The 27813-nt window shown below is 43.4% G+C and overlaps 1 protein-coding gene across 1 annotated transcript in view; it reads left to right on the forward strand.

The window, feature by feature from the left end:
- LOC120909289 (membrane-spanning 4-domains subfamily A member 4A-like) overlaps positions 1 to 6194 on the forward strand; it is a 30790-nt gene extending 24596 nt beyond the window's left edge. Inside the window, exon 6 of the mRNA XM_040321033.1 lies at positions 5851 to 6194. Within this exon, the coding sequence (XP_040176967.1) occupies positions 5851 to 6000 (150 nt within the window). The 3' untranslated portion in view covers positions 6001 to 6194. The remainder of the gene's footprint in view (positions 1 to 5850) is intronic.
- The last annotated feature ends 21619 nt before the right edge of the window (positions 6195 to 27813 follow it).

The following is a 27813-nucleotide window of genomic DNA, read 5'->3' on the forward strand; positions in this document are numbered from 1 at the left end:
ACCAACAAAAATGGCGTCTGCCACAGATATATTCTCCCCCAGCATGCCCCGCGAGGGAAAACTCCTCTAATTGGCTGCTGGGGAAAATTGCTCTGCCAGAACCCCTCTAGCGTCACCTGTCACCCAGGGGAGGGATCGGCACCCCTGGAGCGCAGACTGACCCACAGGACAGTTCAGGAATGACAGCAGCCCAATTTAGCAAATTATGAATGGGAGAAAAATAACTCTCCCATTCCCCACTAACTTTAGCGTAATGCCCATACTGAAAGTAAGGGGGCGCTACATACTGAAAATGATTTTGTAGGCGGTCAGTAATAAAATTATCTGTCCTAGGTATCAAATATGTTAGGTACACTACATTAATCTTTTATACCACACATGCCGCGCAAATTCCAGCACTCCTCTCCTACATGTAAAAATCATATTTTTTTTTGCTAGAAAATTACTTAGAACCCCCAAACATTAAATATATAGGGCCAAATTCCCAAAAACGTAGCCTAACTTAACTTTCAGCAGTTAAGTTACACAGGCGTTAAATTTCTACCTAAGTGCCCAATCTTCAAAGCACTTACCTAGAAATTACACGCCGTGTAACTTAAGTGCCTCCGTCGCAAGGCGGTCCTCCTCTCCGGGGGGGCGATTACAATTTAAATGAGGCGCGCTCCCGCGCCGGCCGTACTGCGCATGCGTGTGATGTAATTTTCCCAACGTGCAGCGTGCAAACGTAATTTACGCCGGGCTTTGTGGATTGCGACGGGACAATAAAGTTGCGACGGGTGAAAAAAAAATACGCGCCGGGAAAAAAAATTCTAATTTAAAAAAAAATTGCGGCGATCGAAAAAAAGGTCTGGTTTTACATGGTGTACTAACTTTACACATTGTAAAACCAGCCCTAATTTTGCGCAAGCAAATCGGAACTTACGCAGAAAACACAAAGCTTAAAAGCTTTGTGGATCTGCTTAAGTACTCATTTGCATACGCTAGGCGGCATTTCGACTCAAAATGCCCCCAGCGGCGGATGCGGTACTGCATCTTAAGATCTGACAGTGTAAGTGTCTTACAGATGTCAGATCTTCTGCCTAACTTTGGAAAAATCCTTTTGAGGATCGTTTCCAAAGTTAGGCACAGGGATACGCAGGCTGAACAGCAGTTCCGCCTGCGTATCTCCTTTGAAGATTTGGCCCTTATTTTTTAATAATTTTAAAATTCAAACCAGATGGTACAATACATTTGCAAAGTTACACAGCGTTTTTCACTCAAGCTCAGTTCATTGCTGGAGATGTCAGGAGGACTGGGGAACACTTTTCCAACATCTTTTGGGCTTGTCCCAAGCTCGAGCAGTTCTGGAAGGAGATCAGCCTCATTGCCCAAAAATTTACAGAACGTTCAATCCCTGATGAACTTCCTTTCTTTTAACTTTACGCCTCCAATATCCCAGGGCAAATCTTCCAAAAATCCGATCAATCGCCATCTTCTTGACGCTGCCAAAGCATACATTCCTCTCCAATGGAAATCTCCGCAGCCTCGGACCATTGGTCTATGGCTCAAAAAAGTGGAGGAAATAAATAAAATGGACGATCTTATCCTCTCAGTGCCCATCCAACATGAATGCTACTCCAAAAACATGGACATTATGGAATATGTTCGTCTTCTCTGATGAGGGACAAGCCCTCTTTGAAATTGACACCGTAGACTAAATTGGTTCTGACATATCTATGGGTGACATCAGTAATCTGGTGGTACCGATTACGTGATTCATATGTTAAAATTTGTGGTTTGTGAGATCACATTTCTACATCTCCCCTCCACTCCCTCCGGTTCTCATTATCCTTGCCCCTACCCTTCTACATCCTTCCCCCTCCTCTCCTTTTTTTCTTCCTCTTTCCTTTCTGCGTTCTTTCTTTACTTCTATCTTGCTCTTCTTTTTCAACTCCTCTATCCCTTTTCTTTCTTGACGTATTTTATACGGTTCTACAATTTCTTCTCCGATACTAATTGGAAAAGGAAATGGGCAAGTTCCACGAAATCGCCTTGTTTAGCAATTTATTCCCCGGCAGTATTCTATCTCACTCTTGTGGAGTTTTGATGTCCCGTTTTTAGTCATCTAGCCAGGGATAGGTGAAGCGATAGAGGTATAAGATGTGCATAATGTCTTTTATTCTGCATTGTTATCTCATATATTACATTGTTGTTTTTTGCTGTTCTATACGCCATTATGCTTCTTCCATGTTTTTTTTTTTTTTTATGCCATGGTTTGTGTCTTTTGACTAACCAAATAAAAGATTTAGAAAAAAGAAGGATATTTATGGTAAAAATTACATATTCCTTACATAAAATATTGTAAATATCAGTTTAGTATAAGGGTTCTATTCTAAAGTTAGTCAGGTTGTTCTTTAGCGCTGCACTAATTTGTGTATATTTTGTGCTTTTCTGAATATTGTTACCCCCCGATTATATTTCCATTTCATTTCTTCCTTCTCCAAGGAGATGGCCGATTGATATATTAATTGATATTAGTAATACAATTTTTTACATATGTATATACATGTTTTAGTATTTATTCAGTGTATTTTTAGCTGTCATAGATTTATTATTTATCTAGCCTGCAGGGAACTTTCGGCCAGGTAGTGTGTGTATGTATACAGTGGGGATCGAAAGTTTGGGCACCCCAGGTAAAAATTTGTATTAATGTGCATAACGAAGCCAAGGAAAAATGGAAAATCTCCAAAAGGCATCAAATTACAGATTAGTCATTCTTATAATATGTCAAAAAAAAGTTAGATTTTATTTCCATCATTTACACTTTCAAAATTACAGAAAACAAAAAATGGCGTCTGCAAAAGTTTGGGCACCCTGCAGAATTGATAGCATGCACTGCCCCCTTTGCAAAGCTGAGACCTGCCAGTGTCATGGATTGTTCTCAATCATCGTCTGGGAAGACCAGGTAAAGTCAATCTCAAAAGTTTTTAAATGCCCAGACTCACCTTGCCCCAACAATCAGCACCATGGGTTCTTCTAAGCAGTTGTCTAGAAAACTGAAACTAAAAATAGTTGACGCTCACAAAGCTGGAGAAGGCTATAAGAAGATAGCAAAGCGTTTTCAGATGTCAATATCCTCTGTTCGGAATGTAATTAAGAAATGGCAGTCATCAGGAACAGTGGAAGTTAAAGCAAGATCTGGAAGACCAAGAAAAATATCAGACAGAACAGCTCTCAGGATTGTGAGAAAAGCAATTCAAGACCCACACTTGACTGCACAATCCCTCCAGAAAGATCTGGCAGACACTGGAGTTGTGGTACACTATTCCACTATAAAGAGATACTTGTACAAATATGGTCTTCATGGAAGAGTCATCAGAAGAAAACCTCTTCTAGGTCCTCACCACAAAAATCAGCGTTTGAACTTTGCAAATGAACATATAGACAAGCCTGATGCATTTTGGAAACAAGTTCTGTGGACAGATGAGGTTAAAATATAACTTTTTGGCCGGAATGAGCAAAGGTACATTTGGAGAATAAAGGGCACAGAATTTAAAAAAAAGAACCTCTGTCCAACTGTTAAGCATGGGGGTGGATCAATCATGCTTTGGGGTTGTATTGCAGCCAGTGGCACAGGGAACATTTCACGAGTAGAAGGAAAAATGGATTTAATAAAATGTCAGCAAATTTTGGATGGTAACTTGATGCCATCTGTGAAAAAGCTGAAGTTAAAGAGTGGATGGCTTCTACAAATGGATAATGATCCTAAACACACCTCAAAATCCACGGGGGATTACATCAAGAGGCGTAAACTTAAGATTTTGCCATGGCCTTCACAATCTCCTGACCTCAACATAATTGAAAATCTATGGATAGACCTTAAAAGAGCAGTGAGTGACAGACAGCCCAGAAATCTCAAAGAACTGGAAGACTTTTGTAAGGAAGAATGGGCAAAGATACCTCAAACAAGAATTGAAAGACTCTTGGCTGGCTACAAAAAACGTTTACAAGCTGTGATACTTGCCAAAGGGGGCAGTACAAGATATTAACTCTGCAGGGTGCACAAACTTTTGCAGATTTTTTTTGTTTTTTGTCATTTTGAAAGTGTAAGTGATGGAAATAAAATCTAACTTTTGTTTGACATATAAGAATGTCGAATCTGTAATTTGATGCCTTTTGGAGATTTTTCCATCTTTCCTTGGCTTCGTTATGCACATTAATGCAAGGTTTTACCTGGGGTGCCCAAACTTTCGATCCCCACTGTATATACACTATGTTCATAAAAGGTGCCCCAGGAGCGAGGAGGAAGCCAGCTGATGTCTTTGCCGGTCAGGTGGAGGGCAGCATGGAATGCAGTGTCGGTGGCGGTCAGGAGCAAGGTGACACGGACTGTGTTCAGGACCAGAATGCTACGCATTTCGAAGCATGCTCTGCGCCACAGTGGGGCATGCACGCTCTCTTCTCAAGCATAATAACACTCAAGATGATGCTATATATATATATATATATATATATATATATATATATACGTGTGTGTGTGTGTGTATGTGTATATATATATATATATATATATATATCCATGCTGCACTCCACTTGACCGGCAAAGACATCATTAGCTGGCTTCCTCCTCGCACTTTTTATCTGTCTTCTGGTGGCACCAGAATCTCCCGCACCTGGTGTTCTGGACCTACACTACTTGATGTGCCTATTTTAACTATTTAGTGAGTAGCCTTTTATTGGGGACATTAAAGCATTTAATCCTGCTGCACTTAGAGGCGCTTCTCTTCTTTTGTTTTGGTCCCACCCAACAGATATATCTTCATGGATACCCCCAGTAGGCTTATGACCCTCAGACATTCATCCATTAATCCGTGTCAGTGTTTGGTCCTTCTGTTGACCACTTTAATTGAAAGCTGTTGATCTGCTTTCGCAGGAGGTGCATTTTAACTTATATGAACGTTGCAAATTATATTTTTATCAGTTCCAACACTGTGGAAGTCTGGGGAAAGTTTTTTTTTTTCCATACACATGAGACACCTGCACATTGTGGTGGAATTATGTTGCCAATGTTACATTTAACATCACTGTTTCATCCACTATTGCTGCCATCTTTTTTGAAACTTTTTTTGCATCCAATTTCTTCTTTACTTTAACCATTGGATGGCTTCTGATGATGTAAAACTTAAGCATGTGCTCTGGAGGTACATTATCTTGGCACCAGCCTCCATTCTTGATATGTCTAAGATCAAGAGTGAACATTGTGCTTGTGCTGTAATATTTTGGCAGAAAACCAAGCAAAGTTTCTTCTACCAAAAAAAAAAATCTACCTCTTAGTAATAATTTTCTTTAGTTCCTAAAAGGCTTTTAAATTTATAGTGAAAAAAAAAATATTGTAATGCCTATCTCTTATTACTATTTTGGAAGGAATATATTGAAACACACTATGCTGAGATTTAAAAGTCTTGTCAAAGTGCTGTATAAGTATATTTACTGGGTAAAGCTGGCACAAAAAAAAATTGAAACAAAAGTGATTTGGTTATCTTATTGACTGATTACATTCAATCTTTCATTCACTTAAAAAAAATAAGACTGGTTATTATGATCAATATATTTTAAAACATTTTTGTTTCATTTTTTTCTCGATTTGTTAAAAGTACTGTGATTAGTTAGTGATGTATTATAAATAAATTCATTGCAGATATGGACAAAAAGAGAAGAGAATTTGCCAAAACCACTGATAAATATTTCTATGTTGCACTTACTCTGCAATACAACTCTCTGTAATTTGTTATATATATGCATCCAATATATTATTTTTATTATATATATATATATATATATATATATATATATTTATTTATTTGTTCTCAGGTATTTGTGATACAGAACAGTGCTCCAGTTTTTCAACCATCTGCAGTTCCTGGATCCTATCCTACCTACCCTCCTCAACAACCACCCCCTTACATGACACAAAGTGGGATGGGTGGTGGACCAACAGTATACCAGAATCCCTCATCTTAAAGAGACGTGACTTTCTTTTACTCCTTTGTTTCAATTGAAATGTATTTAGATATTGCCCATTTGTAAAGATTGTAAAGGAAAGTTGCAATGGACCTACAGATCACACTAAGAAAATACTTGGGAATCCAGGATAATTCAAATTATGATAATAGAATTCAAAGAGATACAGTAAAACTTTGGACTGTGAGCATCATTTGTGCAAGATATGTACCGGTATATCAATGCAAAATTACCCGTAATAAATAATGGAAACTCAGATGATTTGTGCTACAACCGTTTATTCATAAGTCCTTCAGTCTATAGTCCATATAAAAATATTATAGCAATGTGATTTTGGTTGTGTAATCATAAAATGTCCCTCTACAAATGGCAACATCGACAAGGGGATTAGAAGCTACAGAGTATAAAAGAGAGGCACCTCTAAGTGTAGCAATTTGGTTACATTTAACCACATCAATACTGGGTAATTTCACACACTTCCTTCTCAGGCTAATTTTCAGCGCTCACGCATTTTAAATGACAATTGCGCGGTCATGCTACGCTGTATCCAAATTAAAGTTGTATAATTTTGTTGGCACAAATAGAGCTTTCTTTTGGTGGTATTTTTTCACAACTCCATTTTTTTATTTTTTTTGCGATATAAGCGAAAAAATTGCAGAAATTTAAAAAAAAAAAAACGATATTTTCTTTTTGTTTTAAAAGAAATCCAATAAAATCGAATTTTGTCATAAATTTAATCCAAAATGTATTCTGCTACAAGTCTTTGGTAAAAAAAAAATCCTGTTAAGTGTATAATAATTGGTTCATGTGAACAAAGACAGATGTACGCAGATGATCATGTACAGATGTGCGCAGGTAATCACGGACATATGTGTGCAGATGATCATTGGAACATATGATTTTACTGGGACATATGTGGGGGACAGGTGTTTTTATTGTGTGTTTTCACTAGGCTGGTGATCAGTGTGTAAAAAGCTGTAAAAAACAGGTCATACTCACTGATCACCAGCTGGCTGCAGTGATCCGCTCGCCTCTCCTCATGACAACTTCTGTGTGAGGAGAGGTGTTCTGACTCCGATTGTTGTGATAGCGATATATCCCTTGCTGAGACCTCTATGCCTGGCCTGTATAAGCAGATATACTCACTGCGGACAATCCTTGTCAGACAGCTGAACTCGTCAATACCGATTCATTCAAAAGAGGTGTTTATTCTTTAACTTCAGGGGTTACAGCAGATAACAGGAACAGCAGATGAATGGTGATAGTATTGTGCGGTCAAAAGATGATGCCTTTCCTACCTACTGAGCAGAGTACATGAGTGTCCTTCTACATGTGGCTTGCTGGCTAAAGAGATGACACAGGAAGTACTCCACACAGGAAGCAGGGAGGGGCATACATACAGTGAAAATATGTGGTAACTCAAAGAATCACATAAACATGTGCATTGCAACAAAGGCCACTAGATGGCAGCATAGGATAACACATAGATTTAGCTATGAGAAAATAGTAGGCAAACCACACTATATAAACTCTAATCTATATAACAATGCTAATTTTAACTGAGGCTATGCATCTCATATTCTATGCCCCTATTGGGGCAGCACACTCCCCGTCTGGCATGATAATGCCACTATTTACATAATACAACGGTAGTTATGCAAATAAACAACAGCGCAATTTGCTTGATGTCTTGAAAACCTGAAAGACATAATGGAGAACATGCATATAATGCAACAACATCTATAATATAAGGCTTCAAGTTGTGACAACTAAAGTTCCAGATACTTCCTTCTCAAAGTCGCAGGTAGGATCCAACAGCATACCCAAGTAAGTTCAGTCTCCAAACGGCAAGAGCAAAATGAGTTCCGTGATAGGTCTGATGAAAGTCTTTACAGTCCCTATAGTCCAAAGGCCTGCAACTCTTATGGCTCCCTCTGTGAAGTGTCTACCTTGGTGTTTCACCCTTTCATGGTAGTGCCGTATGAGCAAAGTGGCGATGTGATGGCCAGCAGGTATAATGAGGATTCTGTTCTTGCTCACTGAACTTAGTCTTGTTTAGGCGTCCGCCAACCCTTAACGTGCCATCATTGTCAATGAATGGGTTCAGGTTAGCAATTGGACTGTTTTTTGGAATGTCCCCCTTGTCACGGATACGTCTGATTTCTGAGCCAAAGACATCCTGTTGTACACTGCGTATTATGATCAGTTCAGCTTCAGCAATGTCTTTTGCAGAAAGAAGCTTTTGGCACATGTGCCAACCTTGACAGTGAGCATCTGTGAGCTTTGTGTGAAAGCAGTGTGCAATATGAACTAACCTTGCGGTGGTGCGTACCAGCCTTGTCCACTTGGAGAAACGTTCAAAGCGTTGACAGCCCAAGGCACGTCTTTGTTCAGTTCTGGTGACAAGGGTTTTAACTTCAGGACGAACCTCTGGATCTTTGTCGGGTTCTAGAAGACTGAAGACGTCAGCCGTGGTTTCTTCTGGATCAGCCAACAAGAATTCAGGACCTGTTAACCAAGAAGAATTTACGAAGGCACTCGCAGACACTGGCCTGGTGCCATGATCTGCAGGATTAATTTCAGATGGAACATAATGCCATTGTTCAGGTTTAGATGATTTTCTTATTCTTTCTACACGGTTGCTGACATAGACATAGAAACGTTTAGTCTGGTTGTATATGTAGCCCAGAACAACCTTGCTGTCTGTGTAGAATTTGATGTCATCTATCTGAATGTCTAGCTCACGCAGTATGAAATCTGCAATCTCTACAGCTAGCACAGTCCCACAAAGTTCAAGCCTAGGAATTGTGTGTTCAGGCTTGGGTGCTAACTTAGCTTTCCCAAACAGAAACCCTACATGGGTTAGATTAGCTGAATCCCTTACCTTGAGGTAGGCAACAGCCGCTATGGCCTCAGTAGATGCATCTGAGAAGATGTGCAGCGCTTTCCTCCGACTGGTGGCAAGGGAAGTCGGAGTGTAGCAGCGTGGTATACGGATTCCATCTAAGGCATGTAACGACTGTTTCCAGGACTCCCACCTTGAAAGTTTGTCTATTGGTAGTGGGGCATCCCAATCTTTGATAGTCTCTGAGAGCTGTCTAAGTATGGATTTACCTTGTATGGTGATGGGAGCCACAAATCCCACTGGATCGTATAGGCTGTTCACCACTGACAGAACTCCACGCCTGGTAAATGGTTTGTCTGCAGAGCTGACTTGAAAGCCGAAGCTGTCCTTTAATAAGTCCCACCGTAGGCCCAGACTTCTCTGCACAGGTGGCATGTCCATCCCCAGATTTAAGTCTTTAAACCCTGTGGCATGATTGCCAGGTTGAAAGGCTTTCATAACAGCAACACTGTTTGAGGCAATCTTGTGTAGTCTGAGGTTAGCCTCAGAAAGCATAACTTGTGTCCTTTGGAGCAGGTCTATGGCTTCTTCCGCTGTAGGTAAAGATTTAAGTCCATCGTCCACATAGTTCTCCGTCAAGAGCAGTCCTTCGTAAACCGTATGTTGCGACGGCAGGTGACGGGCTATTTCCGAAAACATGAACCTTCATGCGGTATTCAATCATCTCATTGTTCATGTTGTTGTCACGGTGCCACAGAAACCTTAGGAAGTTCCTATGGTCTTCTCGTACAATAAAGCAATGAAACATTTGTTCAATGTCCGCAGTTATGGCAACTGGCTCTCTTCTGAACCTCATGAGTACACCTACAAGGTTGTTGGTAAGGTTAGGACCAGTGAGAAGAATATCGTTCAGGGATACGCCCTGATGCTTGGCACTGGAGTCGAACACTACCCAAATTTGTTTTGGCTTACGTGGATGGTACACTCCGAAGAAGGGTAGGTACCAGCACTCATCGTGTATTTGAAGAGGTGGAGCTGGCTCAGCGTGCTCATTGTCAAAGATCCTCTTCATAAAGGTAATGAAATGGTCCTTCATTTCAGGCCTGTTCTTTAATGTACGTTGAAGTGAGTTGAATCTGGATAAAGCCTGTTCCCGATTGTTTGGCAGTTTGACCTTTGCAGCACGAAGAGGCAATGGTGCAACCCAGCTGTTAGACTCATCCTTGAAGAATTCTTTGTCCATTATTTTGATGAACTCTCTGTCTTCAACTGACAAGGCTATTTTGTTGTCGTCACTTGTGGTACAAAACACTGTGGTACCTAGGTTGTCATCACAAAGGATAGGAGTGACATCAGGTACTTGGATGATGTCAAGAGGCTTCTCCTTTATTTCATAATGGTGAGGGCACTCTTTGAAGTGGGATGCGCGTCCATTTCCTAACATGTAAGTTTTGAAGGAGTGGATCTCAGATGATGTACACATTCTATCCAAGCATACATCGCCCACTATTACCCAGCCTAGATCAAGTCTTTGTGCATAAGGGGCATCCTCAGGTCCATCACACTGCTCACGTACCTTATGTACTCTAAGAATGTCTCTTCCTAGCAAGACTAAGATTTCAGCATTCATGTCCATTGCGGGAATCTCATTAGCAAGGTGCCTTAAGTGAGGATGGTGATATGCAGCCTCTGGAGTAGGAATCTCTTCTCTTTCATCTGGTATCTGGTCACACTCGACTAATGTTGGTAGGAGTATGCCCTCTTTCCCTTCGATATGAGACACCATGAACCCATCGACCCTTCTGCCGAAAGTCTCTACGCGACCAGAACAGGTTCTGAGAGTATACGGTGTGGCATGACCCTCAATGCCAAAGATCTCAAAGAATTTAGGCTTAACCAGGGATCTGTTGCTCTGTTCATCTATTATGGCATACATCCTGGCAGCTTTTTCAGGTTGACCCTCTGGGTATACCTTAACAAGGCATATCTTGGCACAGCACTTGTGATCTAAACCTTCTCCACAGACTTTTGTGCATGAAGAAGAAACATTCTCCTGGGCTAGAGCGTGGCTTCGTTGCTCCCCGCCATGATTTGAGAGAGGGGTGGAGGTAGGTAGCTGCTGTGGGCTGTCTGTAAGTGGAGTAGGATGCATAGCTGTCACATGTCTTTCGCTGCTGCATTCTGTGCACTTGATGACAACTTTACAGTCCTTGGCAAAATGACTATAAGAAGCACAACACCTGTAGCATACTCCAAGTTTCTGGAGAATCTCCCTGCGCTCTTGTAAAGTCTTTGCTCTCAGCTCTCGGCATTTCTTAAGAGGGTGAGGCTTCTTGTGAATAGGGCACTGACGATTAGGATCTTTATCTTTATCACCCGAATCACTCTGGTATGCATGAGAGGATACGGGTGGTGAGATGTCTGTCCTTTTAACAGATATTGCTCTATGAAAGTCTCTGTGTTTAGCTGCTGTGTTGTCATACCTTGGAGATGGTGATGAAGCAGGCAAGTTGGGTTCACTGAAGCTGAAGCTGGGATCATTTCTCATCCAGGCTTGTTCACTGATGAACCTGCAAAAATATGAGAATGGAGGAAAGGATACGTTATAGTCTCTTTTGTACCTTGAGCCCTGCTGCGCCCATCTCTCCTGCAGGCCGTATGGCAGTTTAGACACCACTGGATTGACACCATGAGCAGTGTCCAGGAAGCTTAGACCAGGTAGACGTGGGTCTGTCTTTGCCAACTCTAACTCCATGAGGAGGTCACTTAGATCTTGGAGCTTGCGATAGTCTTTGTTCCCTATTTTTGGGAAGCTTTGCAGTCTCTTGAATAGAGCGCTTTCTATGGCTTCTGAGCTACCATAGGCTTGCTCAAGTCTTGCCCATGTGGCAACAAGACCTGCATCTGGGTGGTCAACATGTACTGTCCTCAGTCTTTTAACACGATTTGCAGATTCTGGCCCCAGCCACCTTATGAGCAAATCAAGTTCGTCCTTGCTAGTAAGGTTGAAATTAGCAATAGCAGCCTTGAAGGTTGATCTCCAGGCCCTGTAGCTCTCTGGACAGTCATCGAACCTTGAGAGGCTGGTGATAATGAGCTCACGGCGCGCCATATAGCTGGCTAAGTCATTCAAGTCTGATCTCTCACTCTTTGGTGCCAAAGTAATCTGTGGAACCCCTTGGGTGTGAAAGTTCTCTGGTGAAGAAGGGTGAGGTTTACCAGGATGAAATGATGTTGCATGAGCGCTTAACCTTGCTGTAGTCTTTAAGGCTTCTGCTGGCTGTGGCTGGAGCTGCGGCTTGTAGCTGGAAGTCACCTTGTTGATGGCAGGAGTTGATGTGGTTTGCTGCGTAGATGCTCTTGCGTTGTGGACTTGCGGAGACTCAGGCATTTGGAGCTGGGAGGTCCCTGAGTTGAGAGTCAGAACAGTGTTGTTAGTAGGAGGTACAGGAGATGACTCTGTATCTTTGTAAACATTATGCTTTAGCACATAATCACTGGTGCGATCAATTGGATCTTCCAGTTCTGCTGGGATAAGACAGTCTGAATTAGTACTTTGACCCATTGCTTGTTCAAGGACTTTCAGCCTTGCTAGCGCACCTGCTTCCTCTTTCTCTATTTGCAGAATCTTTATTTGGGATTCCATCTCTGCTTCAAGAGCTTTGCTTTGGGCCTTCATCTCTGCTTCTTTCTTAGCAAGGGAGCTTTGCGCTTTTTTGGATTCAGCATCAGCGCGGGCCTCTATTAGCTTGTCGCTTAATGTTGAACTTCTGGAGCGAGAGGATCTAGAAGAATGTGCAGTGTGCTTGGTTGATGTTGATCTGTGAGATCTGGTCTCTTGCAGTTGAGCAATGCGGAGTTCTGCCTTACACTGAGCATTTTGCACTAAGAGATCCCTTTGTTGGTTTAATGCATCAGTCTTGGTCAGTTCTGCTGAAGAGTCCTCTATATTACAGTCTTGCAAGAAGGCAGTGTATTTTGCAGACAGCCGTTGGTAATGTTCATACGCAGCAGATAGGCGAACTATAGAATCTCCTAGTTCAGCCGGTTGATCATTAAAGTGTGGCAAAACTGACATGCAGTGTGAAGTTCTGTCCCAGAAGTCCGATAGCTTGCTGGAGAACTTATCTCTAGTGTATTCATAGTTTTCTCTGAGTTTCTGTATTGGTTTTATTGTACGCTTGGGTCTTACACTCTGTTCAGCAATATCTGCAGAGTCTGCTCCCTGTATGTCTGCGGGTTCAGAGGCATGATGAATCTGCGTTGGTTCAGCCGTAAAAGAGTGTTCAGAGCCTTGTCTAGACATTTCTCACGGTTTTGTAAAAAATGGTACTGTCTCTTTAAGAAGACGAACAGCAGCTTAGACAGGTGGGGTAACACAGTTCAATTAGAGAAACCGCTTTCAACATTCACATGAAGCGCATTAAGCTTGTGCGACCATGTGCTTTTCACAAGATGGCGGCTGGCACTGAGCTTGATTGCAGATTAGGCACACACATATACCCAGCATGCTGTAAGAATTCTATGCATCTTTTGACTATTCTGACTCCGATTGTTGTGATAGCGATATATCCCTTGCTGAGACCTCTATGCCTGGCCTGTATAAGCAGATATACTCACTGCGGACAATCCTTGTCAGACAGCTGAACTCGTCAATACCGATTCATTCAAAAGAGGTGTTTATTCTTTAAACTTCAGGGGTTACAGCAGATAACAGGAACAGCAGATGAATGGTGATAGTATTGTGCGGTCAAAAGATGATGCCTTTCCTACCTACTGAGCAGAGTACATGAGTGTCCTTCTACATGTGGCTTGCTGGCTGAAGAGATGACACAGGAAGTACTCCACACAGGAAGCAGGGAGGGGCATACATACAGTGAAAATATGTGGTAACTCAAAGAATCACATAAACATGTGCATTGCAACAAAGGCCACTAGATGGCAGCATAGGATAACACATAGATTTAGCTATGAGAAAATAGTAGGCAAACCACACTATATAAACTCTAATCTATATAACAATGCTAATATTAACTGAGGCTATGCATCTCATATTCTATGCCCCTATTGGGGCAGCACAAGAGGAGAGCCGATTGCCTAGCAACACGACTCTGTATTTACATCACATGATGGCTGTGATTGGACACGTCCGTCATGTGATCAGGAGGACCAATCACAGAGCCCTCCTGCTGATCTGAGATGTGCCGTGTCCGGTAACACGAGCGCATCAGGATTGCGCCGATGCGCGGGCATGCGATCCCCCTCCTTCTGAGGGACGTTCCTGGACATCAACTCAGAAGGAGAGAGCACCCAGCCGGCCGTATATACACAGTGCCCGGGGTTGGGAAGTGGTTAATGAAGGTACAACATTTAGTGACTCACATGGTTGATGATTAAAACAGGCACATCTAAGTATGCAGGCATCTGGGGTAAAGCTGTCCACATAGACCGTGCTCCACACTGCCAGATCTCACCTCTATCAGTTTGTAAGGCCGCGTACACACGATCAGTCAAAACCGATGAAAACGGACTGAAGAACCGTTTCATCGGTTAACCGATGAAGCAGACTGATGGTCTGATGTGCCTACACACCATTGGTTAAAAAAACGATCGTGTCAGAACGTGGTGATGTAAAACACACAATGTGCTAAAAAAAAACAAAGTTAAATGCTTCCAAGCATGCGTCGACTTGATTCTGAGCATGCGCGGCCTTTTGACCGATGCTTTTGCATACGAACGATCGGTTTTGACCCACCGGTTAGACGTCCATCGGTCAAATTTTAAAGCAAGTTCTCTTTTTTTTGACCGAAGGATAACTGACCGATGGGGCCCATACACGATCGGTTTGGACCGATGAAACGGTCCTTCAGTCCGTTTTCATCGGTTTTGACTGATCGTGTGTACGCGGCCTAACTGTGACCAGGAAGACTATCCTGCAGTAGGGCGATCTAAAATCGAAGCTTGAAGTGGAAGGGATGACGTTGATGACGGTACAGAGGATGGTCAATGTGGACAGCTTTACCCCTGATGCCTGCATACTTAGATGTGCCTGTTTTAATCAACCATGCGAGTTGCTAAATGTTGCACCTTCATTAAATGTAACCATATTGCTAAACTTAGAGTCACCTCTTTTATACTCAGTGATGTGACGGTACTTGTATTGCAAAACCTCACTCATTTACCAAGTTAAAATTTATAAAGAAAATGTGCTTGTCTTGTAAAACACTCGCAGACTAAGTTACTTGCAATTCAAGTTTTTACTGTAATAATATTTTTCTAATGACAGTTGTAGAAAATTCGGAGACATCTCTTATAGTCAGAGAAGAATTGTTTTTGCTTATGCTGCATTTTTTTTCCAAAATGTAATAAAACCAATTACTTTTTATTTTAATTTAGTTTGTCTTGTTTTGAATTTCTCTTTATGGTGTCATATGCTCAGGGGGGTAGGATTTACTGCTCTGTAGCATCCACTTCCCCTCCACAGACATTCTCGCTCTACAGTGTCCACATCCCCTCCACAGACATTCCTACTGTGCAGTGTCCACACCCCCTCCACACACGTTCCTCACTCTACAGTGTCCACACCCCCTCCACACACGTTCCTCACTCTACAGTGTCCACACCCCCTCCGCACACATGCTTCACTCTACAGTGTCCACACCCCCTCCACAGACATTCCTCACTCTACAGTGTCCACATCCCCTCCACAGACTATCCTCACTCTACAGTGTCCACACTCCTTCCACAGACATTCCTCACTCTACAGTGTCCACACCGCCTCCACAGAAATTCATCACTCTACAGTGTCCACACCCCCTCCACAGACATTTCTACTCTACAGTGTCCACACCTCCGCCACAGACATTCCTCACTCTACAGTGTCCACACCCCCTCCACAGACATTTCTCACTCTACAGTGTCCACACCTCCGCCACAGACATTCCTCACTCTACAGTGTCCACATCCCCTCCACAGACATTCCTACTCTACAGTGTCCACACCTCCGCCACAGACATTCCTCACTCTACAGTGTCCACACCTCCGCCACAGACATTTCTACTCTACAGTGTCCACATCCCTTCCACAGACATTCCTACTCTACAGTGTCCACACCTCCGCCACAGACATTCCTCACTCTACAGTGTCCACATCCCCTCCACAGACATTCCTACTCTACAGTGTCCACACCTCCGCCACAGACATTCCTCACTCTACAGTGTCCACACCTCCGCCACAGACATTCCTCACTCTACAGTGTCCACACCCCCTCCACAGACATTCCTACATTACAGTGTCCACACCTCCTCCACAGGCATTCCTCACTCTGCAGTGTCCACATCCCCTCCACAGACATTCCTCACTCTACAGTGTCCACACCTCCTCCACAGGCATTCCTCACTCTGCAGTGTCCACATCCCCTCCACAGACATTCCTCACTCTACAGTGTCCACATCCCCTCCACAGACATTCCTACTGTGCAGTGTCCACATCCCCCCTCCAACGGACATTCCTCACTCTACAGTGTCCCCCCGCAGACATTCCTCATTGCAGGGAGTTACTGTAGTTTATTGAAATACTTCACAGATGATAAATAAATCAAATGCCTTAGGGGGGAACTGCCTTCCCTTCAGGGCTGCGATCGTGGATGAGGTCAGAAACCACCCACTGGACATGACTGTTCTTTATTATCTGACACTACTGAAAGAATAATACTTGCAGTCGATTTCTAGTTCCATGTCTGTTTCCGACCTCATCCACTGTCACAGCCCTGAAAAAGGAGGGAACAGTTCTCCCAAAACGCATTGACTTTACATATGCCCTTTGAACTAACTATTGTACTTCTGTAAACTTTTAAATATAACTGCAAGTATGATCAACCTGTATAATGAGCTTGCCTCTACACTCATCCAAGACAACTTCTTCCCAGACATTCCTCGCTCTGCAGTGTTCCCAACCCATCCATAGTCATTCCTTACTTTGCAGTATCTACTTACCCTACTGAACAAGGATTAGTGTAGTACAAAAATCATTGCTTTATTATGAAGACACTTACAGTATTCATACCCCATGAAACTTTCCACATTTTATGTTACAACTAAAAACGTAAATTTATATTATTGGGCTATTATGTGATAGACCAACAGAAAGTGGCACATAATTGTGAAGTGATAGGAAAATGATAAATGGTTTCCAATATTTTTACAATAAAATATGTGAAAAGTGTGACGTACATTTGTATTCAGCCCCCCTGAGTCAATACTTTGTAGAACCACCTTCCGCTGCAATTACAGCTGCAAGTCTTTTTGGTTAGGTCTCTACTAGCTTTGCACATCTAAAGAGTGACATGTTTGCCCATTCTTCTTTGCAAAACAGATCAAGCTCTAGCTCTGTCAGATTAAATGGAGAGCATCTGTGAACAGCAATTTTCAAGTCTTGCCACAGATTCTCAATTGGATTTAGGTCTGGACTTTGACTTGGTCATTCTAATACATTGATATACTTTGATCAAAACCATTCCATTGTAGCTTTGGCTGTATGTCTAGGGTCATTGTCCTGCTGGATGGCTCCATCCATCTTCCCATGAACTCTGACCAGCTTCGCTGTCCCTACTGAAGAAAAGAATCCCCATAACATGATGCTGCCACCACCATGTTTCATGGTGATGATGGTGTGGTTCAGGGTCACGTGCAGTGTTGGTTTTGCACCACACATAGCATTTTGCTTTTAGGGCAAAAAGTCACATTTTGGTCTCATCTGACCAGAGCACCACCTTCCACATGTTTGCTGTGTCCCCCACATGACTTCTCACAAACTGCAAACAGAACTTCTTATAACTTTCTTTCAACAATGGCTTTCTTCTTGCCACTCTTCCATAAAGGCCAGATTTGTGGAGGGTACAACTAATAATTGTCCTGTGGACAGATTCTCCCACCTGATCTGTGGATCTCTGCAGCTCCTCCAGAGTTATCATGGGTCTCTTGGTTGCTATTCTAAATAACAATCTCCTTGCCAGGCCTGTCAGTTTAGGTGGACGGCCACATCTTGGAAAGAATATGTCACAACTGCAAATCTACCAATTTCAGATGATGGATAGAACAGTGCTCTGTGAGATGTTCAAAGCTTGGGATATTTTTTTATAACCAAACCCTGCTTTAAGCTTCTTTACCACTTGTCGACTGCCTAACACAGATATACATCTGCAGAATGGCACGGGCAGGCAAATATATATATATGTTGCTTTGAATCCTGCCCCCTAGCGGGGGGGATTGTGAGAGGAAAAAATGCATATACATAACAATGCATACACATACAGTATCTGACAAAAGTGAGTACACCCCTCACATTTTTGTAAATATTTTATTATATCTTTTTAACACTGAAGAAATTACACTTTTCTACAATGTAAAGTAGTGAGTGTACAGATTGTATAACAGTGTAAATTTGCTGTCCCCTCAAAATAACTCAACACACAGCCATTAATTTCTAAACCACTGGCAACAAAAGTGAGTACACCCCTAAATGAAAATATCCAAATTGGGTGCAAAGTGTCAAGATTTTGTGGGGCCACCATTATTTTCCAGCACTGCCTTAACCCTCTTGGGCATGGAGTTCACCAGAGCTTCACAGGTTGCCACTGGAGTCCTCTTCCATTCCATGATGAAATCACAGAGCTGGTGGATGTTAGAGATCTTGTACTCCTCCACCTTCCGTTTTGAGGATGCCCCACAGATGTTCAATAGGGTTTAGGCCTGAAGACATGCTTGGCCACTCCATCACCTTTACCCTCAGCTTCTTTAGCAAGGCAGTGGTCGTCTTGGAGGTGTGTTTGTTATTATTGAGTATGATATTTTAGCCATTCCTCCTTTCCATATAAACCGTCTGAAAAGTGTATTAGTTAGGTTAAAAAAGGACTCCGGCAAACAGATGGGTCATGTTCATATTATTTATTGTTATCTCATGAATATTATTGATTTTTTGGAAGCCAGATCTCCCTCTAAAAAGTTTTTCTGCATATTTTAAATCTTTTAAAGGAGACTTTTTTTTTTGGTTATTAATTGGATAATATTTTAGACTGCTTTCCATTGATTGATTCTTCTTGGAGTGTGTCACGTTACCACAACAACATTATTATTTAGTATAATTTACCCACAAGGAAGTTAGTGTCCCTTGTTAATTAGAAAATGTTTTTTTTTTAAATGTCCCTGCCTACTCACTAGCAAACTCTCTATTTTTAATAAAAACACATGAGAATAGAAGGAGGAATGGGATGTTGGCGGTGCTAAATAGAAAGATTTCTAAGGTATCACAAAATAAGTTAAATTTAATAATTTATTAAAATAAAAGGATAGAAGTTCATGTAACACATAGTACAAAGTTTAAAAACAATTTAGTCAGAACTTGGATGTTTGGGTTGCTGGAATTCCCCAGATTGGACAGCTGGTCGTTTTGAGGTGTTTTTTAACCCAATATATTTCACCTTGATTGGCTTCTTCAGGGGTTCTGAAAACGACCAGATTTATATAACCAGCTCTGGCATCCCGGATGGGGAAGAAAAAGAGACTGACACCGATCCTGAGAACCCCCAGGGCCCCGAGAATGGCTCAAACCACAGAGGGTGAAAGGCCCTACACCGAGGTATCAATGCTGCATAGGATCAAAGGCTGAACCATAGGGAGAGATATAGGGACCAAGTGCAAAAATAAAAATGGTGGGGAACAGAGGGCAGCCTTAGACTTCGTCTAATGGCAGATTGGGCGCAAGGGTGGAATGTATCAGGTCATACAATCTGTATAGATACAGACGTTTGGAAAGGCTGATCCTCAGTTCAGTGCAGCAGAAAACAAAAAAAAACATTTATTCTGGTGCTAAATAAAATAAAGGCTAAAGGCAAACAAAAAACTCAGGTAAAGCCAGGAAGGCAGCACTGGAGACCCTGCTTGAATTTGTGCAGACACAGATCACCACAGCAAACAGCCAAGGATTTCAAGAAAAAAATTGGGACTATGAGAGAATCACATATCTACTCATTTCCTGGATTTGGTTTTAGCCTTCCCTGCAGTCTTCCCTGCAGCCCTCGATAACCGAGTCTTCAGAGGCTGTGTCCCTGGAGTAGAGGTTGTGGCAGGAGAAGGAACAAGAGCAGGATCAGGAATAGAAGCAGGAGCAGGATCAAGAGCAAGATCAGCAATAGGAGCAGGAGCAGAAGCAGGAACAGGAGGAGCGATCCGCACAATGTCTGTGTAGTCATCCAGCTTCCCCAACATGGCCATGTTCATAGCCTTAAAAATGAGTGTTTCACAAAAAGATGCTGGCCCATCTCCATATTTTGCAGCTTGCTGGCAATTAGGGCCGCAAATCCCTCTTTTGCGGTGGGGGGCTCTCTGAGGGCCGCAGTAGCCGCCCTAATAAGGGCCTGTATCTCCTCCTCCATTTGCAGAACCCTCCTGGCCCTTTTCGCTGGAGTGCGGAGAGGAGGAATCTGCGACATTGTGTGCCGCCGTGCCTCCTGTCTCCCACTGGGGCCTGCCTCCTCCTCTCTCCCACTGGGGTCTGCCTCCTCCTGTCTCCCACTGGAGTCTGCCTCCTCCTGGTTTTGCTCTGTCTGTGTATAAAAAAAGGTACATAGTTAACTTTTTGTCTTCATCTATCACACACATTTTTCAACTCATGACAGATGCAAATTGAATGCTAATTAATATTAAAGACAATCATTCTGACCCCTGCATTTTTCATTCTTGTCCCCATCATGTTTGGCCACTACTATCTATTGATATGTCCAACACTTTTTGTTCAATCCTTAAATTTTGAGCACTAGTAACATCAATTTGACATCATTATACTTTTAGTATAAAAAATCGTTAGCAAATTACAATACCTGGCTCCATGTGTCACAATCAGGCTCCTCCAGAAACTTTGGTTGTTCCTCCAAAGATGGCTGCTCTTGGCTGCAGGGAAGGCTTGAGGGTTGGCTGCAGGGAAGGCTGGAGCTACTTCTGGGGGGAAGGGTTGAAAGGGATTCCCTCCCCATGATTTCTGCAAGTCAAAATCAATACAAAAAAGATAATGTCAGTCAAGCCTCTACTAATAAACTTTCTCACCATATATAGGCCACAAACTCATCCACTGATCAATAAAGTCAAAATCATGTTACGTTCCATTGTTGTACACGTTCGTTCCTTCCGCCTTTTTCCACACACTGAACGTTGTTTTGACCCATGCGGTATCCATTTATATACACTGCGCATGTGTTAAGCTCCGCACGTTTTCCCCGCCCCTGACGTTCGTTCTAGTACTTTACCCGCCTCTTCTCGGTCGTCTAGTGCAAGACAACATGGCGGACACTCAGCAAGTGGCAACCTCAAGCCAGGAGCAAACCCAGGAACCACACACCAGATCCCGGAGATACAAGGCCACACACATGGCGTTTGAGGAGATGGTGGAAATGGTGCCAATATTGAGGAGGGAGGATTATGATGCTAAACATGGCCCATACAAATACCCTAATAAGATGAAGGCCCAAATAATGGACAAAGTGGTTAAAACTCTGTACCACAAATTTGGGGTGCGCGGATCCAAGGAACAGCTCCGCAAAAGATGGTCTGACATCAAATTAAGGGAGCCGGGGCAATACCAGAAAATTAAAAGTCATTAGAAAAAGTAATTAATTTTCCTGTGTACTTCAGATTAGTATTAATATCATGGTGCTGCATGTGCTTTTTCTTTCATGTAGTACAGTTCAAGATGTCAAGTTTTATGTTTGTGATATATGCTGAAGGTGTCCAATATTGTAAGTAGGGTTGTCCCGATACCACTTTTTTGACACCGAGTACGAGTACCGATACTTTTTTTTAAGTACTCGCCGATACCGATTACCGATACCTATCACCTGGGAAGAGAAGGTAAAGGGGTGGTTTGGGGGAGTTGGATGAGGCTGGGGTGAAGATGTGCTGACTGGTAGACTGAATGACTGGTCGACTGTAGCAGGACTGACTGGGAGAGTGTAGATGGGCTGACTGGGAGAGTATGGCAGGGCAGACTGGGAGAGTGTGGTGGCAGGGCAGACTGGGAGAGTGTGTGGTGGCAGGGCAGACTGGGAGTGTGTGTGGTGGCAGGGCAGACTGGGAGTGTGTGTGTGGTGGCAGGGCAGACTGGGAGTGTGTGTGGTGGCAGGGCAGACTGGGAGTGTGTGTGGTGGCAGGGCAGACTGGGAGAGTGTGTGGTGGCAGGGCAGACTGGGAGTGTGTGTGGTGGCAGGGCAGACTGGGAGTGTGTGTGGTGGCAGGGCAGACTGGGAGTGTGTGTGGTGGCAGGGCAGACTGGGAGAGTGTGTGGTGGCAGGGCAGACTGGGAGTGTGTGTGGTGGCAGGGCAGACTGGGAGTGTGTGTGGTGGCAGGGCAGACTGGGAGTGTGTGTGGTGGCAGGGCAGACTGGGAGTGTGTGGTGGCAGGGCAGACTGGGAGAGTGTGGCAGGGCAGACTGGGAGTGTGTGTGGTGGCAGGGCAGACTGGGAGTGTGTGTGTGGTGGCAGGGCAGACTGGGAGTGTGTGTGTGGTGGCAGGGCAGACTGGGAGTGTGTGTGGTGGCAGGGCAGACTGGAAGTGTGTGTGGTGGCAGGGCAGACTGGGAGTGTGTGTGGTGGCAGGGCAGACTGGGAGTGTGTGTGTGGTGGCAGGGCAGACTGGGAGTGTGTGTGTGGTGGCAGGGCAGACTGGGAGTGTGTGTGGTGGCAGGGCAGACTGGGAGTGTGTGGTGGCAGGGCAGACTGGGAGTGTGTGGTGGCAGGGCAGACTGGGAGTGTGTGGTGGCAGGGCAGACTGGGAGAGTGTGGCAGGGCAGACTGGGAGTGTGTGTGGTGGCAGGGCAGACTGGGAGTGTGTGTGTGGTGGCAGGGCAGACTGGGAGTGTGTGTGGTGGCAGGGCAGACTGGGAGTGTGTGTGGTGGCAGGGCAGACTGGGAGTGTGTGTGGTGGCAGGGCAGACTGGGAGTGTGTGTGGTGGCAGGGCAGACTGGGAGTGTGTGTGGTGGCAGGGCAGACTGGTAACTGAGAAAAAAAAAGGGAGGGCAGATAAAGTGGGGAGGGGAATCACAATCCTGGCTACTGCTCTCTATTCAAATAAAACAAAACAAAATGTATGGCTGCTACTTAAATAAACATGATTGAACACATTCAGCTGGTGCAAACTCTAATTATATAGTTTTAAATAACAAAACAAAAATGACTGGCAAAGAACAGTGAATCTAATCTGATCAAACACTGACCTGCTGCAGTGGTGCTGGCCGTGTGTCACACTGTCTGTGCCTCTGCTTGCTGGAGAGGGGGAGAGGGGGGGCTCCACCAGGCTAAGTACGGACACACAGAGCATGGGGAGAAGCCTTGCTGTGTGCAGAGCCATGCAGCTGCCAGGAAAAAGTCAGATCAGTGCGATGAGCAGAGCTAAATGTGAGAGCTGCACCCGGCAGAAGGGAGAAGACAGTGGAATGGGGGGAGCTGGGCTTGCTCACCTCTAATGCAGGAAGTTTCCACAGACATGCTGTCCCGAGCCTGCTGATAGCTGGTGAGAGGGGAGGAGGAGGTGGCGAGAGAAGGACACGTGATTGGTTGTTAAGGAAGCGGTCGGCCCCGTTGCTTAACAACCAGTAATTGCCAGCATTTTTTCTTTACTTTTCAGCTGTTGGCAGGGAATTCCTGCTGACAGCTGAAAGTACAGAGCCCGAAGGTATCGGTTTTTGGTATCGGGGCATTTGCACGAGTACAGATACTCTTGCAAATGCTTAGTATCGGCACCGATACCGATACCAGTATCGGTATCGGGACAACCCTAATTGTAAGTATACACACCTAAATCCTACCACATCCCTAAACAATAGACTATCTAGATACACTCCTAGGAGTGTGTTTCCTCAGTGGGACTTTAAATTGGGAGGAATGGGTTAACTGAGTGACAAAGGTGAGTCACAAAGTATTGAAAATATAAATAAGTTTATTGACAAAAAATGTATTGTTAGACAAAATTAGTAATAAAGGCCAAAGTTCTCATTAGAAACGCATCCAAGAGATCAGAGAGGTAACATGGGAAACAGTACAGGGTGAGGGGCAAAATAGTTGTAATAAGAACACTTGAAATACATAAACAGCTAAACAAAGAAGATGACACAAAACAAAATTCTGTCTATAAGATGAAGACAAATGACCCAACGTTTAACGTTTCAAGGCTTCTTTATAGGACCTCTTCTTCAGGGGAGGGGTATTGCGAATTATCTTGACAGCAATATCTATATATGCAAAAAAGGAAAGAATACAGACACAAAGAAACAAAGAAAATGATCATAAAAATATATAAATACAGAATACATCATTTTTAAACATATTGTTCTCTAAGCACAAAATGCAGCGTAACCATGCATATGTGGGGTAAACTCTACAGCAGACACTAATTACACATAGAGATGTATATGACCAGGTAGGTAGCAAATACTGACTGTTTTTTGTGTTTGTAGGTGTTCTCAAAACGAAAAAATAATAATAAATTGCCGGTTAAAAAACAAGAACATCCCGGTTCATAGAGTTGAACCAGGGGATCAGATCCTCCACTGAGGCGTGTAACCTGGAAAGAGGGGACAGAGAAACCGATATTAAGCGGAAAATCGCAAGATCGCAAAAAAGCAACCAACTGGAGGGCACCGACACAGAAGGCGGCGTGAACTCAGAACATACCTCTATGAGCGTAAATAAATGTATAGACGCATCAAATGGCATGCCCGGTGACGTAGTCCCCCATCAGGTCAATGCCTGCAGATAGAAATATAGGGTCTTAGGCCTTGTACACACGGTCGGACAAAACCGATGAGAATGGTCCGACGGACCGTTTTTATCGGTTTACCGCTGAAGTGGTCTGATGTGCGTACACACCATCAGTTCAAAATCCGATCGGGTCAGAACGCGGTGATGTAAAACACACGACGTGCTGAAAAAAACAAAGTTCAATGCTTCCAAGCATGCGTCGACTTGATTCTAAGGATGCGCGGGTTTTGAACTGATGCTTTTCTGTACTAACCATCGGTTTGGACCAATCGGGCAGCGGTCCATCGGTTCGGTTTTAAAACTTTGGACCGAAGGAAAACAGACCGATGGGCTATACACACGGTCGGTTTGGACCGTTGAAACTGAACCTCGGTCCATTCTCATCGGTTTTGTCCGACCGTGTGTACAGGGCCTTCGAGGTATCCAACTCTAATATCATTTAAATATCTTTAAAAAAAATATATAAGGAAGATGGTATACCTATAATTTCAGGGAGTGGGAGGAGAGAAAGCGATAGTTCATCTAAAAACTTGTTCTAAAGCCCAAAGCTGCACACGCCTGAGATTAACACAGTTGGTCCTTTTTCTACCTTTTGGAAGGGAATTAGAAAGGAAAAAAGTATATATAAATCAATAAATTAAAAAATTAAACCAGAAAGTAAAAGTACTTGATGCAAGATAGCATTGTACTAAGGGGAGGAAAGATATTCAATATGACTATCCTTACCTATGTGTACCAATACAGTGAACAGGCGAACTGTGAGTATGGGGCTAAATGGTGGAGTCTATCGAGGTATTGCTGGCTTTGAGCTGAAACAACAAGAAAAAGCCAGCTAAATATACCCGGTTAGGAGTGGTAAAATACCACTCCTATGACATAAATGAAAAGGACCCTCCAAACCCATTCTCAGAGCTCCAATAGGAATACAATAGGACTTACCTGTCAAGCGATCATTACAGGGATACCCTGACTATAAAGTCAGGTGGCTTATTTGAGTATGGATACCTGACCTGCGATGATCAAAGAGATGTCAGACAGGTGTGAGTCAGGGGTGGCTTGTGGGGAACAATTGGCGTCACAGCAATTGAATCCAGGTACCACCCCCGGGTGTGGTGGTGCACGGCGTCACCCCCCCCCCGGATGCCGGCAGGGTGCTGGGGTGACTAACACGGCAAACTCGTTGAGAGCCGTCGCGCCTCTGTGACATCATGCGTCAAGCAGGAAGCGACGCTGTGCGTCAGAAACGCAAGGAAGGGCTGTACCATCGTGGCCACACGTGATATGGCCAGCGCCGCCCCAGTCCATAAAAAAAGACTTGGTACGTCCAGACGTGTTAGTGTCTTACCTGTGCTGAATGACAGCGACCTCCAGTGGCAAGATGCAATCAAGCAAGACTGATCCCCTTTGGTTAAACTTTCCAAGAAAAACGTGCAAAATAAAACAAATAGGGGTTGCAAGTCACGGCATGGTGTGATACAACAGTATGCTACAAAGTATAACCAAATTATTAAGCTGTAGGCCTGCCCCCCACAAAGACCAAAAATACACACGAAACACCGCAATTATGTTAACCATTTGGCATATGATGAGAGCAACAAGTGGCAAGATTCTCTATAGAGGAGAGAGCAAAATCCCTCTATAAGAGGCAGAGAAGTGGGAAAAACCTCTTAGCAACCTGCAAATATCAATTTACTCCTTGAAACCCATACATTGGGGGGGGGGGGAGATAGATAAATACATAGAACAGGAATATAATATTCCAATGTGGAAAATATAATGACTTAGAAGAGAAAATATGTTTACAAAGGGGGAGATGACAAATAGGAGATGTGCATACCTATGGGGGATCCCATTCAGAGCCCCCAGAAGAAAATCCTTCCAAAAATGGCCTATAGGATATAAATCCATTGAGGCCTGGGGGACGGGTGGCATTTAGATGGAATATCCATCTCTGTTCCAATTGCAACACAATTTTGTTGGTGTCACCTCCTCTTGGATTAGCGTGTACTCTATCCAAAATGATAAAGGAGATTTTTGGTGGCATCCCATTGTGAAAGTTGGTCACATGCCTCCCCAATGGGAGGTCAGGGTTACATGCCTTCATGGATAGTAGATGTCTATATGCACGCTGCCAAAAATGTTGAATTGTTTTGCCAATGTAGAAACACGAACATTCGCAAAGAAGCAGATAGACTACCACCATTGTCTGACAGTTCGCGTAATGTTTAGGGAGATACTTTTCCTTGTTGGGTAAAACCCAATTTCGAGACGTGTTGATGAATCTACAATACTTGCAACCGCCACAAGTGAAAGTACCTGGGTATTTGCAAGAGCAACCCTTTCCAAGATTTTTGAATTCACTAGAAACCAACTGATCCCAAAGGGACCGTGCCCTCTTGAAGGTGAAGGACGGATCCTTCGTTACATACGGGCCAATTGCTGGATCCATGGTGAGGAGATGCCAGTACCTTTTGGTAATTTGGAAAAAAGAGGATCACCGCTCCAGGTGGGTCGCTATGTAGAGTAGACTGACTCAGGATACCGTGGGTGCTGGCAATGCATTAAGCACTAGCTCAGTGCGAAACGCGTCGGCTGTTCCCCTGTTCCTTTGCTGTGACCTTGTGAAGTGATGTATTTGCTGTTCGTTTGAATAAAAAGACAACCTTTTTGGTTATTGGAGTGCGGCTATCCATTTCCTCTCTTCTCACCTTTTGGTAATTTGTTTGATAGCTGCATGTTGGTTGGAAAATTTGGTAATGATCGATATGGGGTTCTTTTTCAACTTTTTTTATGCTGAGTTGTACAACAAATCACTTCAAGATCTTAAAATTGCTCTTTTGTATGCCTTTTTAAGGATACATTGAGAGTACCCCGTCTCGCCAGTCTCTCACGCAAAAGGTCTGCTTCCTGTTTAAATATCTTGTCATCAGTACTGTTTCAGTACAGTTTCTTCGTATCCTGAGATACTGACTGTAAGGAATGGAAGATATCAGATTTTTTGGATGGAAACTGCTGGCATGGAGAATGGTATTGCCGGCAGTTTGCTTCCTGTAGAGGGTGCTACTGAGGCATCCTTTATCATCTTTATGAACAGTGATGTCAAGAAAGTTTATGGAGGACTCATTCCAATTCATAGTGAACTTTAAATTAAAGTCATTATGATT

Source organism: Rana temporaria, chromosome 8, assembly GCF_905171775.1.
Source record: "Rana temporaria chromosome 8, aRanTem1.1, whole genome shotgun sequence".
Taxonomy (NCBI): Eukaryota; Metazoa; Chordata; class Amphibia; order Anura; family Ranidae; genus Rana; species Rana temporaria.